The 18,145-nt window shown below is 34.9% G+C and overlaps 1 protein-coding gene across 3 annotated transcripts in view; it reads left to right on the top strand.

Moving 5' to 3' along the window:
- Positions 1-18,145, top strand: part of EXOC2 (exocyst complex component 2) — a 131,094-nt gene that overhangs the window by 41,131 nt on the left and 71,818 nt on the right. For all 3 annotated transcript variants that reach the window (XM_065628311.1, XM_065628310.1, XM_065628312.1), the window contains 5 exons: positions 8,382-8,462; positions 12,370-12,515; positions 12,615-12,696; positions 13,206-13,308; positions 16,178-16,296. In XM_065628311.1, the coding sequence (XP_065484383.1) occupies positions 8,382-8,462; positions 12,370-12,515; positions 12,615-12,696; positions 13,206-13,308; positions 16,178-16,296 (531 nt within the window). The remainder of the gene's footprint in view (positions 1-8,381; positions 8,463-12,369; positions 12,516-12,614; positions 12,697-13,205; positions 13,309-16,177; positions 16,297-18,145) is intronic.

The raw sequence follows: 18,145 nt of genomic DNA, 5'->3' as shown, positions 1-18,145 counted from the left end.
AAGTAAGCAACGAAAACCACAAAAAGCTATCCCGAGATGTTTATTGTATTTTGTGTTTTAGAAACAGTTTACTAAGAAAATAGGAGGTCAAATAGGCTAGAACCCTTGCTTGTTTGGTTTAATTTCTTGGAAGACAGGATTGCCTTATCAGATCCTCCTGTCTCTCTGCCCGGTAGCTTGGCTGCCAGTGTGACAGTGACTTTGCAGAGGAGCCGTTCAGCAGGAAATTTGTTTCGTCAGCAGAAGGCAGCTGTAAACTGAGCTGAAGGGAACTGGGCTCACCTCATTTTGACCCACTTGTCGATGGTTCAGCTGATTTATTTCCTGTCATTCTAATTGCAACCTAGACGGTAGCATTCCTGAAAGGGCTGCTGTTGATGTGCTTGTAGACAAGCCGTGTTTAATTGTCATGAACAAGTCATGTCCTGCACAGAAGTCTTTGGAGAATTAGCAAATGCATTTACTTTGAATATATTTTTTCAGAAGTGCTCTTTACAAAGAGGGTTACGCTGCAGAGTTTCTTTTTATTTAAGGAAAGGAAAAAAAATAGGGAAATGACCACTTCAGTCACTCAATTATGCAAAAAACATGCAAGTATGACATCTGTATTGGTAAGTAAAGAAGATGCTGTGTTGTCTTTGAAACACAGCTACCTTGAACAAATTTGAGATTTAGATTGAACTTTCTGCTTTGTCATGGCAATAGTTCTTGCGCAGTTACAACTACAAACACATTTTACATGATTTTCAGAAAAAATATGTACGAAAGAAGCACTGCTGGCTATTACAGCACTATTCCTTTTTTTCCTCTTCTACTCCTGTTCAGATATGTGACTTATGGGAATGCTAGGATGATGGAGAACTTGGACTATAGTTGGCGTTTTGTCTAATACCTTCATTAAATACATAGGCTAAAATACCTGGCTGAAATGATCCTGTATCTGGTCAATGGCTCCCTTGTGCCTCCCTATAGAATATTTTTGCACTTCTTTCCCTCAGGCCCGTTCTAGGATGAGCATGACAGTGATCCTGAATCTGATTCAGTATTCAGCATTCTGTTGCCATTATGTCTGTTAAATATTTTTTTCTGAAACTAAAACAAAATAAACCACCAGATCTATATTCAGTTCTGAGTCAGACTGACAAGTTGAGAAACTAAAAACTCATGCATGTCTGTCACAGGAGTGTGCCTTTGCTTCTGGCTTTTGAAAAGTTATGTCATGTTTGAATTTGAAGAGAGTACATACATCAAATTTTTCATTAGCGATTCTGTTTGCAAACTAGACTGATGACTGACTAATTTTGAAGTGGTTTTACTCCATGACTCCATGACTACTAGCTCCATGACTGTTCTTGCTAGGTAGTACAGGTTCAGACTGTTATACCAGGTTTTGCTCTTAGCACATTCCTGTTTTCTAACATATCTAATTCACCTTTTCCCAAATAATATGCATTTTTATTAAACATATGGATTTGAGTAAATCAAATTCAAACATATGATTACTACTTAAATGTTATGCACCTGACTTAAAATAACTAGAAAAGCTCTGTGTTGAGTGCTCTGTGTGGTGTGTGTCTGTTAATCTTGTCTTCCTCATCTCACTTCAAATGATAGAATATAGTCTTTGCAGGGTAAGAAGTCTGCTATTACAGCAGATATATATGGTAATTCATAGAGGTTAAGAAAGAACAGGACCACGGAAACAACCTGGCAAGGATAAATGAAGATGTTCCATGTGTTGGCCGTGTATCTAATAGTGTATCAGTTACTTCAGAGTAACAGTTTACATATGGGTATGTGCCCCACAGTAGATGCAAGTTAGATTATTTCAGTTTAAGATTTAAGGTCATGCCTCCAAGTAGTCGTGAAGCAATAGCTGATGTGCTCTAAGCTCATGGTCTAGCTTTTCAAGTGGATGCTCATGTCTGAAGGTTTGAGGTATCCTTGTGCAACACTTCTATGCGAAAGCTGAATAAGAAGCTATTGTGCTATAATTGTTACATATTTTGTCCTTGCACTTATGGGCCTTCTCATGTACACACAATGGAAAAACAGACATGCTGATTCATTTGCTTGTTGAGAACTTGTGTTCTGATCTTGTAGGACCAGATAACAAGGGGGACATTGCAATGAGCAGTGTATGGTGAGAGAGAGGTCAACTGAGAAAGCGTTGAGTGCTGGTAAAGCATCTAAGTGGTGGTGCAGGTAGTTTAGTCTCAGGTGGATGCTTCTTCATGCAATGTCTACGATCAATTTCTTTAGCAGACTATTTATTATCTTAAGGCAACTCTAAAAGGCAAAGTTATGTGGTCATGATTGATAAAAGGCTCGTTTTCATGCAGGTTTTACCGTAGCGTTGTCGAGGAGGTGGTTTCTTTCAGTGTCTCAAATAAAGAGATGGTCAGATTTGAAAAAGCGTGAAACAGCAGGAGTTGTCTCAGTCCATAGTGAAATTTCTGTGCCCAAGCCTGTACCTGGTTTTATACTGTCTGCTCAAATAACTTCTTTTAAATCAGTAATTGTTTTAGAGATGTAAGCTGATTACTAGCAGAATTTCTCTAAATGCATGCAGTCTTGGTAGCTTTTAGTTACTATGTGGCTGTCATGCTTTATGAATTTATGTTTTTCAGTTAAATTGTTTTGTTTGCATCTGAAAAACAGTAAAGCATCAAAAAGAGAGATTTTTTTTTTTGCAATTACATTTTTCAAGTAGGAAATACTGCAGTTGATTGCAAGTGTACAAAAAATTACTTATGATTAAATTTGAGCCAGACTTCACCTACAGCCATGAAACCAGCTTAATTTCATGTTACATCATTCCATTTTGATTTCCATACCACTCTTAAAATACATGCAGCATTTAAAAGCTGCTTTTATTTCTACCATTATCTTTCATAGATCCAGAAGGTTAGCACTGCGTTGGTAAAAATTCAAACATTTTGACGTGTCCTGGCAAATACCTGGGTCTACCCCCAGAATTTTTAGTGGATCCATAGTAGAATAATAAACCCTGTTTTCCTGTCTATTTCTGAGATATTTGCCTAGAAACATCACACTTGCCTAAATACAAACCTGCGTGAGAACAAACTTATCAGGCCTTGCAGTGTTGTTAGAATACAGTTTTTCTCTCTTATTTCCATAAAACTGCCCTTCCTAGCACCATGCTTTGATATTTTTATTCAAGTCTCTCATATTTTCTTTGATTTTTTTTTTTTTTTTTTTTTTGGCCACTGTGCTGAGTAAACAAGCTTGAAAAAATGAATGCTAGAGAAACAAAACACAACAAGGCAATTAAAGACAATACTACATTTACTTCAGTATTTCATAATTTCTGCTTGGATTAGCAATGTTTACCAAAATAAAGCAAAGTTTGCCACGCAATTTGCAAAAATATCTAGAAATCTTAAGGGAAAAAACATGACACAAACCAAACCAAAAAAACCTTAGCAGTGTTGACTAATGGCCTTAGTTACAAACTTTGGGTTTTTTAGCTTTACTTAGTGCAATGTATTACCCGCTCTGTTCAGGACATGCTGCCTTATGTGTTGGTTTTTGTTCATTATATATAGCTATGTACTCTTGTTGAATCCATACATTTTTACCCTGCGTAGAGATGCTGTCCTCATCAATAGCCATCTTATGTTTTGTTCAAATTATTGATCTTTCAATAAAGGAAACCAAAGGCATTTTTATTAATCTGTTGGCATGAATCCTGGAAATATGTTAACATGTGTTCTTCATCCCTCTATATCTGTGCCTGGATGCCAAGTTCTTTATAGTTACCACATCAGATCTTCAGAAATAATTTGCTAAGTCAGTCTTTCATTTTTTTGTATCTCTCCCCCCCGCCCCTTATTTCTGCATCTGATTAAAAAGGTTTGATTCATTTCAGGTACTTTATTTTTCCCCTCTTTAACCATATTTCCGTGGAAATGGGTAAGATTTTCAGATGTACCAAATGCATTTCTAGCCATCTTCAACCAGAAAATAGCAGAAAACTTGTTTCTGTGTCAATTTGACCTGAGTTAGGCTGAGGAAGCTTTGAGAATACCAGTCTTGGTGCCTGTCTCAAGATGTGTTTTTAAAATGTCTAATAAGTAAATCAAGAATGAAATTTGTAAGTCAAAAACTGCATGATCCTGGCAAGTGTGGTTTAATTTGTTAGCTTTATGGTTGCCAAGTAGAAAACTGTATCCTTCCTTAGATTAAATAAAATTGTTTTCATCACAAGCAGCAATGTATTAATTGCAGTTTATTTTACTGCAAGGACTGTACTATGGCTTATTTGCCAGATTTGAATTTGTATATGTTTTGACCAAAAATAACTGATCCTGTAATATTTAGTCACAGTTTAGAGATTGTGAGCTCTAAACTTAGTCTCTTCACTATTATTAGTTAGTATCTCACCGCAGCTCTGAAGTTTGCAAGCCTTTGAAATATTCTGACTTAGCTGGAAACGTGAACATTTATTGGCAAAGATAATACAAAATACAGTTAATTTTCTGTACTTAGTTGAAGCATCTGGACCTGGCCTTTCTATTTATTCTATGCTCCTCACAGTAGAGCTCCTCAATAACGGTAAACAGGCTCTCCTAGACTTCCAGCTGCTGTTCCAACTTGTATAGCTTGTATCAGGTAAGTCCAGGGTAACTGGCAATTCAAGAAAAAAAATCCTGTCTGTCCTTTACTTCAGGTCTTCAAAGACCTAAATTTTTCTCCTTGCTCTTCTCACTGCAGCCAGTGATGAGTTGAGGACATGAAGTTGTGTTGAAGTTAGTCCTCACTGCTGACTACTCTGGGAGGTGTAGGTTGGCTTTCCACTTGCCCTTGGCCATCTGCTCCTTCTTCTTCCCTTGTATTGCAGTGATGCGCCTGGGGCAGGGTTTAGACAAGCTCACTGGTCAATAAAGAAAAATCTCTTACTTACTGAGTTAGTTTTCCACCAAATCATCGCACTATGGCTGCCCTGCAGCTGTGTGATTGCTAGATCCAGTGAAAAGACGCCTGTGGGTGCAAGAGAATGGGGATTGTCCCAAACAGCACCATCCCATCATTACATGGGTTTAGTGCTCTACGATAAAAGAATAATTTTAGTATCTCTGGATTCCTTCCAGTCAGATTACGTCTACGGCTATTTTTCTTGACTGCACATAGTTTTGCTTGTCTAAACTTCTAACTTGGAGACTTTTTGTCTGGGCCCTATGGAAGGGACGTGTACTTAGCTCTTTAAAAATCAGTTGATGCATACAAAGTAAGGTTAGACTTTCTGGTAAAGTATTTTTCATAACATTTTTCACTATGAAAACTTGAAACTTTATTTTTGTAACTCAACTTTGGTATTCATATGGATGTACTTATTGCTAAATCTGAACATGTGTAAAAATAATTCCGTACACAAAGTAGCACGTTAAACATGCAGAAAGATATACAGGAAATCCTGTTGTGAGTACAGAGTAGTTTAGGTAGGTCTACGCTTCTTCAATATGTCCTAAAATACTTTATTTTAGACAGTGGTTCAAAAATACCTTTTCGTTTACACTACCTGTTACTTATGTTTAATATGCCTCTATTGTTACTCCGCAGTGCTTTCCACCTTTCTGGAACTTGATACCTTGTTTTATTTTTATGTTTTGCGCCATTGAGGTGTTTTTCTCTGCCTGAACACGCCTATGAATTGCCGTAATGGAATTATTCTTCCTGGGTTTCCAACACCACTATTTCCAAGCTAAGAATTTCAAATACTTTATGCCAAGCTGCGAACTTTAAATGCTACCAGTGTGAAAAAAATCTTATCTTCCATCTTCTATAAAGAAAAGAAGGGAATAGTACTGATATTGTATATTCTTATCTAAAGGACATGAGAAAGAGAATTGTTTTGAAGATGTGTTTTAAAACTTTCAGGAACTGGTTAATGATCATGAGACAATTTCTAAATAAGCTGCTGTCAGTATAAAAAAACTACAGTTCATGACTTGGCATTTTTGAATGTGCTAACATGGTAAATCGTGCTGTTTCAAAACTTCTTGTTCTGTACATTAAAGGAGGTCTTCATCATGTTTGACACATATTGGCAATAAAAGGTGCTTTGATATAGAGATTTAGACGTTCCATTTTGGAAATTCTTAGGTGTGTCCTCTTCAGGAGTAACATTATGTAATAATTAATTGGTCAGCAGTTAATGCTATGTAAGTTACTATGCTATGTAAGTTGTAATGCTATGTTAGTTCCAAAATACTAAATTTTAAAAATCTTTAAATATAACTTAGTTTTTTATCCACATCCGTTTAGAAAGTATCTTTCAAAAATATGCTTCGTAGAATGTTTTCAGAATATTTAGATTCAAATCATCACACTTTGATGTGGTTCCAAAAGTACTTGCAGTATTTGGTTTTAAAATATCTGCTTATGTTGTGGTTGCTATTCTGATGAAATTGCCTTTTGGTATGTAACATTAATTGCAGTTCAGTAATTGGCTGCCTGTGAATGAAACTGATGTATATAAATGGAATAGTATCATTAGAATCTTTAATGGTTTTGTTATAAAATTGTAGAGATATTCTTGTAGGTAGTGTCATATATACAATATGTGCTACGGTTAACGATACACTATTTTAAGATAGACCTCTGTTCCTTAAAATATGCAAGAATCTGTTAGTTTTAGTTCGTTTCATTTAAGTGTTGATTGGTTTAAGAAATATGGTGTCCTAAATTAGATTTATTTTTTCTCCTCTAATGACTTTAATAAAAAAGACAAAGAGATGCTTTTGCCTTTTCAAAAAAGCAAAGCTGCGTCAAATTCTTTCTGTAGGATCCATTTGAAGGGTCAAATTTAGATGTTTGAAAATAATAGAATTTTCTCTTTTATTTTTTTTTCTTTCCTTTTAAATCTCTCTCATCCCAAAAACAGTAGGTGATGACATCTCAATGTGCACATTATAGGCAGTTTGGGGTGTACTTTAGACTAGCTCAAGTACCACTCCCCTGGATTGAATTCCACGTATCTCCTGGAGCACATTAGATATACTCACGGAATGCATCTTCTAGTTTTGTTTCATGTTAAAAGAATCCAGTTGAGGGACTCGGGTTGCTCTGCCATGCAAAGCAAAGCAAGATAAGCTGGGACGATTGGGAAACTGGTTTCAAAACTGTATTTGTGTTTTAAGCTAAAATATATCATTACTCACTTTCTTCAAAGCACCGAGCATCACTGTTTTCAAGGGTAGTTTAACTTCATTCTACTGAGAACCAGCAGGAAACTGTAGGAGTTTTTTTAGAGCCTTAATTTTGTCTGAAGCAACAGGAACTGATGGCTGTTTCATAGAGAGGATTTTACATATGTTAACAGATTGAAAATTTAAAATGCAAATAATACTTAAAAATTGTTTTATGTATACTCTATGCATGTATACAGAAATGCTACCTTCAAAAAAATATGTATTATCTGTGCTGGTTGTACTGAACAGAAAGGAAGAGGGAAGGAAGGGTGTGTAGGAGAGAGAGAGTAGAAGAAAGGAGTATCTACAAGGAGTATCTGCACTCCATTCACTGTTTGTATTTCCAGAGTGATATGGTGTACTTAAGGTATGCTGTTAAATCTCCCTCTTCCTGAAAAAGAAACTATAATAAAGCAACGACTTAATGCTGATACTACACATTTCCATGTCCATTACTAATACCATGTGGAAATGAGTCGGGGCTCTTGGCATTTTAGGACAGGAAAAAATAGCATCTTAAAAAAAAAAAAAAAAGGCAAACTCTCCTCCATTTTCACCTGGTTTTGAGGAAAAGCATTGTGATACTTCTGTGTAATGGTTAATGCTGTGTGTTGCTACAAGATACTCATAAATTGCATGTTTTGAGAGTGCGTTTTTATAGATGCAAACAACTGGTGAGGGAGTGTTTTAGCACTTGATTTTGGGATTATCCAAATTCCCCATGACTCTTTTTACCCTTTAATTATTGCTAATCTCTTTTTGGTGAGATCAGTGTAAAAACCTCGCCCTACATAGCAAAAGTATTTTGTGTTTTAATGATGCTTACTTTTTAAAATACTAAATTGAATTAACATTTGTACTGCGTGGTTGCTAATTGGGATTGTTCTTTCCATCTGTTGTTTTTTTTTTTTCCTTGAGCGTTAGTGTCTTGTTCAAGAAGATACAGGAAGTCTATGTTAAAGTAATGGTTAAAATTCTGCAATGTCTGGCTCTAAGCCCTGTCCTCCAGTAGACTCTGCTGCCATGAAGCATGTTTGTATTTTTTATGTCTAACAAGAAAAATAACACTTTATTTTTAATTTTTAAAATGTTTAAAAGTGTCACTTTGATGTAATGTATTCCCACCTATTAAAATGTTCTGCATTTTAACTAGACACTTTATTCCAGCAATCCATCAAAAACTGGAAGCGGATGGAACGGAAAAAGTAGAAGGATCCATGACGCAAAAACTGGAGAATGTTCTGAACAGTAAGTTTTGTCCTTCCAGCAGCAACTATTTATGGACTTCAGACTTTCTAACAAGCTTTACTATATTCCCAGGAATATGGTAGAAAGTAGAAAATGGTACAGTCTCTCCTACCTTTTTCTATTTGATGGTAGTGATTTCAGGGTGTGATAGTACACCTTTTGAAATAAGTAGCAGCTTTTGCCAGGACTCTCAGCAATGTTTGTGATAACAAAGAAAATAAATACCAAAATAAAGGTGTTCTAAAGCATTTACTTTAAATGAATTTCGGTGGCATCTCAATTTTGAATGGAGAAAGAAAACAGGAGCTATATGGATAGACAGAACTGTAGAAGGATGAGCGAAGCTAAATACCAGGATCATAAGAAGTTTGAGCAAAAGAGGTAAAAAACAAAGCTGTTTGCAATAGCAAGGTCTGTAAACAGAATCTTTATCACTTAATGTGCTGCCATTTAGACTACTTGGAATTAGCATTCTTTTAAGAAACTTTGAAAAGCTGTCAGTTCTTTCTTTTCTGTTTCTCTGTATTAGCTGTAAGGTTGCATTTGAGAGAGATGGCTTGAATTTGCTGCATTTCGGTATGTGTTTCATCGGATCAAAAAAGTTACTTTTTTTTCATTCTGGGATTTCTGCCAAGATAATTTTACTTTGTTTCATTGTGATTTTTTTCACAGAGGAAGGGATGTTTCCCTTAGTGCTGTATCAATAAGCAGAAATGACATGCAGATAGCTGACTCAGTGTTGTAAAGTCTGAGTGTGTTTTATGAAATCAAGAAAGTGACATGGAAGTTCACTGTTTTTCTTCTCTTGTATGAAGAAAGCAGTGACTGTATGTGTGTTTTTGTGTGGGGAGCACAAAGAAAGCAGGGGGTGTGTGAACAGCTCTAGCTCTTTTCAGCAGAGATTCATTAATGCTCACAATGAAAGTGTAGCTTGAACATTGTTATTCCCCGATCTTGTTGCCTGGAATGCAAAAAACCCGATCACACACAAAAAAACCTCTCACACACACTATATATGAAGACTTTAATGCATCTCTGTATGTGCAGAATATTTGATACATATAGGGTACGAGGAAAAAAAGCATTTGCTGAAATTTGCCAGTGCAATCCACAATGCTCTGTGTTCTGTATTTGTGCTACGTCATGCAGCAAGCACAGATTCCTTGGAGAGCACTTTCCCTTTGACAAAATTGTGTGACAGATTTTAAATTAAAAAGCAAGATTTTAGGTCTGTGACATTTTCCTACACACATTAACATGAGACATACCTACCTATAATAGCTGTTTAGTTTGATAAATGGTGGCTAAAATCGTATGCAGATAATGCAGACTGTCTTTTTCAAGCTGGATCTATAAAGGAACTTGTGCCAGGAGCTTCAGAGTGCTATTATATTAAGTTTGGTTCTGCTGTGAAAAGAATTGGCTGCTTTTCCCCTTGATACTTTGCAAGTCATGATGGGTGGGAGGGAAATAGGAATACAAGGATTTAAAAAGAGTAAATAATATTATGCAAAGTAGTTCAGGATCAAAGCTTTGTTTCTTGTCTGACCATTGAAAAGCTTCTATAATCCATGGGTAACAGGACCTGCTTTCAAAAATGACTTCGAGTCTTTAGTTGAATTTTACATTTACTGTAAGTGCATATTTTGAGAGACAATTGGTGTTGTGAGCTTGATTACAAACTCCAAAGAATAAGGATGTTTTTTCATGGCATCTGAATGTGTGTTAAGAGTGTGCCAAATTATTGGATTGAAATAGCAGGGGTTAGTAGAAGCATGGTCTGGTGTTATAGGCAAAATTATAAATGTTTAGAGTTTTTGCTAAATTTAATTGCTAAACAAGCTATTAAATATATATTTATAAAAAGCATATGGTGTGCTATAATGAATTTCATGAAGATTTGTATCTTAAAGGAGGTCAATCAAATTCCATTATGTGGTAGTTCTGTAAGGTTCTGTGAAAGACAACTGTTGGATAACAAGAGCTTTATTTTGAAGTAAAAAAAAAAATGCACATAGAAGATAAATCATCTGTTTTGAAAACATAGTTAATATAGGACCTGAATTTTTATCCATGGACTTTATTATTTAGGTTTAGATTATTCATCAGTAATCAAGATATAAAGATTGTTAATGTAGAAGCGTGAGGAGGGAAGAAAATTTATAATACTTTTTAAAGTCTAAAAAGGCAAACCTATTTTCCATGAAGTACTGAATTTCATTAAGTAATAAATAATTTGATACATTTCAATTTCTGTGTAAAACAGAAAAAGCACCCATAGAAAAAAGTAAAATAATTTACTCAAACTGAGGATTTCTACAGCAAATTAATTACTGAAGAGATGAATGTGTATAGTTTTAAACTAAAGATGGAAATCACTGTGCTATTCCTGCAGTTATTAATTGCCTTTTAAAAACATTTGCATTGAATTAAAAAAAAAAAATTAGTTGAGAATATAACTTTAATTCCCAGATAGAGTACATAGCTTCTTGGCTGTTAAAAGAATGGACAAGAAACATATGAATTCTAACAAAAAAAAAGAAAGTGACACTTACTAGAAGGATTTACAAAACGAGCATTTATCATAACCTCAAGAGAAAAATTGTACTTTATCAGTGGTCTCTATTTAAATATCCAGCTAGCTGTTTTCATTGTGTATTTCTCCTTAATGGATTAAAGTAATCTATGCTAAATAGTATGCAGTAGAAATAGCTATCCTGACAAAACTTTTTTTACTTCAAGGCTTCAAAATTTCAACAAAGTTTAAACATTATTTAGATATAACAATTATTTTACAAAGACTACTTTTAACATGAGCAGGCCACCCACAGTGTTGAGTGGAGAAAATGGCATGCAAGCCACCCAGCGAGACTGATGTAATTTTTTTTTCATCTTTGCTTAAAGTATAGTCACTAGACCAGATAAAGTAGAAACTTCTACATGCAATGATCAAAAAGGCTAAAACAGTTCCACTTTTTTTTTTTTTGGTTAATTAAAAAGAAGTCACGAGTTGAAAAATGCAAATATTCGCATGCACTGTAAATCTTCCCTACTATACATGCAATTGTATTATTCTGTGTTAGGAAATTATCCATATTACAAAATAGAATGCTTTTTAGTCTGCATAGAGAAAGTTTTAAGGCTATATTTAATATACTTACTCAAGAGTATTCCCAGATAGTATAGAAACTTAATTGCATGAAATCGTTGACCAAGGCTTGATCCTGTATGCGATGAAGCCAGTAAGACTTTTAAAGCAATGTGAAGACAATTTGTATTCGTTCTGTTAGAGTGACCAGCTAGTTAGACTTTTTTCAGTCATGCTATTGTCTGTGGTTTAATCACAGGTACTTCTAAGTGAGTCACTTAAATATAAAATGTTGTTAATGATTTTTAAGACTTAATTTGAAAACACAAAACCAGTGTTTGCAAAAGCCCATGATAACTCTTAAAGCTATGACATTAATTAACGAAATTATACTTTTGTAAAAAACAAACAAACAAAAAAAACCCCAACAAAACCCCAACAAACAACAACAACCATCAACAAAAAACCTTTCTATGACTTTTTTCCATGTCCTGAGATGCATAATTTAGTTGTAAAATGTGGATCTGGAGCCAAAGCAAACTGAAATATCTACAGCAAAGTTAAGCATTTGAAATAGGAAAGAGTGATTGCTTTTAATTGCACAGAGGTCTTACCACATTAAAATGCTAAGTGGTTCACTTGGAAATAGTATTTCATCAGTTGTAAAATGTTAACACAGTTGAACAAAACTATAAAAATTTAGCAATAATTACTCATTTGCTCTAAAAAAATTGCATGACTCATTAAAATGAGGAAAATATGTATGTCATTTGAACTGTTTACTTACTCTTTCTCTTATTTTTGTCCTCTTTAAAACAGGAGCCAGTAACACAGCAGATACTTTATTCCAGGAAGTGCTGGGTCGCAAGGACAAAGCTGATTCAACGAGAAATGCACTTAATGTTCTTCAACGTTTTAAATTTCTCTTCAACCTTCCCTTGAATATTGAAAGAAATACCCAGAAGGTATAATCCTTTTAAAATACTTTTCTATTTGCTGAAATTAGTCTGTTGCCTTTTTCTTTACAAATATGTTTGTGTGTTTTGTTTTGGTTTTTTTTTAAGGGTGATTATGATGTGGTTATTAATGACTACGAAAAAGCCAAGTCACTCTTCGGAAAGACAGAGGTTCAGGTATTCAAAAAATGTAAGATATGACTTCCGTTATTTGCCTCCTTTTTTTTTTTTTTTTTCCAACTTGAAGGCTAAAAAGCACATAGTAGTCTAAATAATATTATGTGGGTTTTATTAAGGATTTTAATCCATAAAAATTATGAATCTTTAGGAACCAATTACTCTAAATATATTTCTGGCAAGTTTTCTGAGTGAAGTATATACTGCAGAACATGAAATCATAGCAAATTTTATTTATTAATGCTTGGTATTACTGTACATTAAAAAAAAGGTTACAGTGATTAAAATGTGGCTTCAGGTATCTTTCGCTGGCATATTGTTGGAAAGACTTCAAAGTCCAGTTTTCTGGTTTTGTATACGACAGTTCTACAAGATTTTCAGATGTGGCTTGTTATAAAATGAGCTATATTGATTTCCACATTAACTCTAGAAGTGTCTGATGTCCTAGAAAAATAACACAATTTCCAGTTCCCACCCCTGCTGAAGGCACATATTGGATTTATTTCCTCTCCCTGCTCCTAGATTATGCTGAAGTTGAAACCAGAATTGAAGCTTTAAGAGAACTTCTATTGGATAAGCTGCTTGAAACTCCATCAACGTTACATGATCAGAAACGTTATATAAGGTAATAATTTGACTAGTGTCTTCATCAGACATATCATGTTAGATATGTATTTAAATCTGTTTCCTAAATAGGGTAGTAACTATTTTTACTGTGGTTTAAATACTAATTTTAAAGCTGTAAGTAGAGTATTTAAGATGTTATGATTACATAAATAATGGCAGTGGATTGGCACTTGATTGTTTATGGAATCACTGAAAAACAGTTTTTGAATGAGAACAATTTTACAAAGGGTAGTTGAGATTGAATTTATTTTTTTTAAATCTTTAAGGCATGTTTAGATTCTGTTGCTTTTGCTGAACCATCCTATTGCAAACTATGTCTGAAATGATCACTCACTGGTCACAAATCTCAAAATAGATTCCTTATTAACTTGTCTTGCACTTCAGCTTGACTTAGTGTTGAAATTGAATCATCCTGAGTCAGATAATAGGGAGGTTTTAATCCAAACTGCCATTTAAATTTGATTTTGGCTCTTTTACTACTCAGTCTAAATAGTTCCTTTATATTTCATGAACATGAAGCAGTCCCTCAGTTTTCATTGAAATTCCTAGATTTTCTACCATTCACAAAGCTGAAGTTGAAGTCTGTTGTAGGCCTACTGACATGAGTTGACTGGACCTTCTTCTACTGGTAGACCTTAACCTGCTTTACAGTCCTTGAAGTCAAACTTTACAGTGCTCTGGAACAAGTGATGGCTTTACTTGGAAAGCTTTTGAGTTTTGGACGTTACTAGGGCTCCTAGTGTGGCTTGACATTCCCAGGGCTTTTTTCAGTTGTCTTAAAAGATGTAGACCAAATACGCTGCGTGTGAAGCATTCTTAAAATTCTAACACCCACGTGAGGTCTTAAATGTTTTGTACACTCACCAGGCCCTGTCGAACAGAAGTGTGGAATTGATATATTAGGTCCCTTTATGTTAGTTTATTAAGACAATGCCAGTGTACATTTATGTAGAGTGCTTCTCATTCTTCTGAGTGCTATATAAATATTGCCTATTAATTGGAATTGCATTTTAAGGTGAGTAGTTAAGCATTTTGTATCTCTGAAGGAGATACTACTGTTTCCTTTCTATGTCAGTCTTGAAAACCTTAAAGAGCAGCTTCTTTATCTAAGCCAAGTCTTATGACCTCTTCTAAGGATTCTTTGGAAGAATCAGAGTTGAATATGTGTTTGATTCTGAGTTTGTTGGGGAGGGGGGTTGTTTGTTAGGGTTTTTTGTTTGTTTGTGAGGGTTTTGTTTGTTTGGTTTGGTTTTGGGTTTTTTTAGTTTTTCTCTAGGCCCCTTACCTTGAAGTATTGAGTCTTTAAAGATATCCCAGCCTACGATAAAGCAGACTGTGTTAATGTAAATACCAAATGTATTTCCACATGTAGAATAGTATCATGAAAGAGAGCAGGGAGTGGACAATTGTGAAACAATTTATTTGTAACAAATTAACAGAATGCCACCATACAAAGCAATTAAATTACTTTCACTATTTTAGATATGCTAATGTGTGCTAGCAGTGTAAATTTTCTGGAGGCAAAGTGTGAAGAAAGCTTCCTTCAGAGCACTTCAGCTAAGAGGAAATTAATAAAATCCTAATTGTAAAATTATTTGCATAAACCCTGCTATTTTTATGAGGGTTTTTCTTCCTTTATATGTTTGTTTTGTATGTCTCCAATGTCTAAGATTGAGCGAGACCCAAAATACTGTGGTTTTTCTCCTTAGATGCTCACTGTTTATCTTTATAATTAGGCTTCAATTCGTATTTTCCTCTCACTTTATTCTGGTGTTTACACTGATAATTATTTTATACTGTTCAGAAACAGTTTACAATATCACTTAACAGCCAAGTAGATGTATTTTTTTCTAAGACCAGTGTTATTTTTCTTATTTTTCTTTTTTTTTTTTTTTTGGTTTTGTGTCTAAGCAAAGACTAATGTCCCCCTTAACACTGAGAAGGGACTTGAGCTCATGATTTATAAATGTCACCCTGTCAAAATGGTGGGTTGTGTCATGTTCTCGTCCATTCAACCAGTGCTATGTTGAGAGTTTATTTTTTGTTCAAGTACTGCAGACAGTTCTCAAATAAGACACAATTTTGCAACACAGTCCTAATTAAAATTAGGTATTATTGTAGTAATGCAGCTTTTGTGAAGAAGTTAAAAATACCCTACACTGCTTAAGATAATAAATAAGTGTACTTCACCTTCAGCATCTTGAATTTTTGAATCTGCCCTTAGTCTCATTAATGCAGAATGGAATGGAGCACATTAAACAGTAGAGCAGATACTACTTTTTGAAAATACTCTTTCAAAAGTACTGTTCTCAGATAGTGTTGAATGCCAAATGTTAGCCTATATTACTTCTATGTTCCCTTTGAAATACAAACAGCTGGTTGCTAATACTCCTCTTTCCCCAAAGACAGAGGGTGAAATTAATATCTCCTCTGCTTACTTTTTAAAGTTATGTGGTGATACAATCAGGACATATAAAGCAGGAAAAAAAATACCGTATTTTATGTGCTTGAGATGTCATCACTGATTCCAAGTGAAACATGAAGTACTGAACTGCAGCCTTGGCAGATAAGAGCTTGGTTTGCTGAGTACTTTACTAGAGGCACAACAGAAAATACATATTAATGTGCTATTAAATATACATGAATTTGTTTATTTCTACAAGTTTTTTGATGTAATTTTGCTGCGCTATATGAAGAAGGGAGCATGCAAAGCTTGTATTTGCATTGGGTATAAGTGTATCTTAACTATTCTTGAATTTTTAAAACTATATTAAAAAAAAAGTAGGTTTTAGTACATCTTTGGTCTGTTTTAATGAAGCCTTCAGTGTGTCAAGTCAGAACTGTGATTTTTGGACTGGGTTTTACAGATATCTTTCTGATCTTCATGCGCCTGGGGACCCTGCTTGGCAGTGCATTGGTGCTCAACATCAGTGGATTCTGCAGCTCATGCACAACTGTAAGGAGAGTTATGTTAAAGAACAAAAAGGCAAGGATATATTTTTGTTTTATGCATATATATATGTATATATGACACTTAGGAATTTGGCATTGCCTTTTATTTGACAAGTTTTAGTGTATGAATGATATTGGGGGGGGTTTCCCATCCATTTTGATAGCTTTTTACAAAGTCGAATACTGACTTGTATTTTTTTCTTTATTCTATTATAAAAACAAAACAGCAGTTGGACTTTTCTTTATGTTTAACTTATAACTTTTAAGCTCTTTACATGGGAAAAGCATTAAATTTCAATCATCTGAAGTTGACTGTCCTCTTGAAATTCTTCTTTGAGGTCATATGAAGTTTGGATTGTTGTCTGAATATGCCAGTTAGATTTCTTTGTCACAAGATAAGCCATTAGTATGTGGATATGTAGGGCATTGGGGCATAGTGGAATAATCTGTATTTTCTTGACATGCAGTGAATGATAATGCAGAGTTCTCTTGTTCTTTGTTTGTGCACAGTTTCAAAATTCAGGCTACGCTGTTCAGGCACAGACCTCGGAGTTGGACAAGTTGGATATTTAGACAGGTTGTATTAAGACCAATAGGAATACTTAGTTGTATTCTGTCTTTGACTTTGCCAGTGTTGCTCCTCAGAGAAATGTGCACTTGTAGCTATTGCTTTCAAGTGTGGTAGCAACTTAGCTACCAGTTATCGTGGTGTATTACATTAGTGTATTTTCAAAAGAGAGTAGGTGGGAGGCTATTGGCCTGGCATTTCCAGTAGTAAAATCTGAAAACTGGATTTTTAAATTAGAAAATCACAAGTAGTGCCTTATTTCTCCAGAAGTCTTAATGAGTTCGCTGCTATTTCTGAAATGAGTAAGTGTATTGGAATCTGGTCTCTCTTGGCTTATAGGTAACTCCCATGTTTACTACTAGTGCATGTATATCCCAAACCAAATAAGGTGTTCTCTTCTAAGAAACCACAGAAATCTTACTGAGTTGGAACTGCTGCAGAAATGTGCTGTAAAATTGCTGCAAGAGGCTTAAACTCTTGTTAGCAGAGGTTATGACATCAGGTATAGAGTTCACAGGGTGCATCGTATACGACAGTGGTGTCAGTAAGTTTTGGCTTAAAGCATGCGCAGACCATCTTTGTTCCACAACACGATGTGGAGTCCTGTGGGACCAGCTGGAACACCAGATTAGTTTCTTGGTCTTTTGGTCAAAATTCAGAACATTTCCAAAACCTCCCTGCCTTCTCTCCTCATCAAAACCCTGATCTGTGACCACCACTACCCCCCAACATACAGCTGTCAGGAGCAAAACTTGCAAAAATAGCTGTGGTTAATAATTCTAAGCTTGCTTTTTTTTCTGCTCACTTGCAGATTGTTATATCACCATCTCTCAGCTTCTTAGCAAGAAAAACAGGGGCATGAAGATACTAAGTGCTCGAGACCTTTTCATTGTAGTGCTCTATATAATTTTGAAATGCATGCTCCAGTAAATGAATGGAAAACGTGTCTAAATTCCTAGGCTTGCCTTGAAAATCTCAACCAGTGTGGTGTTTTTCTTGCAACAAATCTGCTTACCTCAGCCCAATATCAAAGGGGCTATTATGTTAGCAGCTTTATTTGGCTTACAGAAGAGGGATTTTAAATAACTTGAATGCCCAGTAAATGTACGTATGAATAGTTAATATTTAGTGCATATATGAAACAAATACTAATATATTATCACTTCTATTGAAGAGCTCATCAAATTTCAGTAGTTTTCTTCCAGCCTTTTATGTGATCCTTACTAATGTAGTTTTAGGACACATTATAAAATATTCAAGAATTGATCCTAGTTGATAGAATTTCTCACTTAGTATCTGGTAGGACAAAGGGAGG

The sequence above is a fragment of the Caloenas nicobarica genome, chromosome 2, assembly GCF_036013445.1.
Source record: "Caloenas nicobarica isolate bCalNic1 chromosome 2, bCalNic1.hap1, whole genome shotgun sequence".
Taxonomy (NCBI): domain Eukaryota; kingdom Metazoa; phylum Chordata; class Aves; order Columbiformes; family Columbidae; genus Caloenas; species Caloenas nicobarica.
This window is presented reverse-complemented; position numbering and strand designations above follow the sequence as displayed.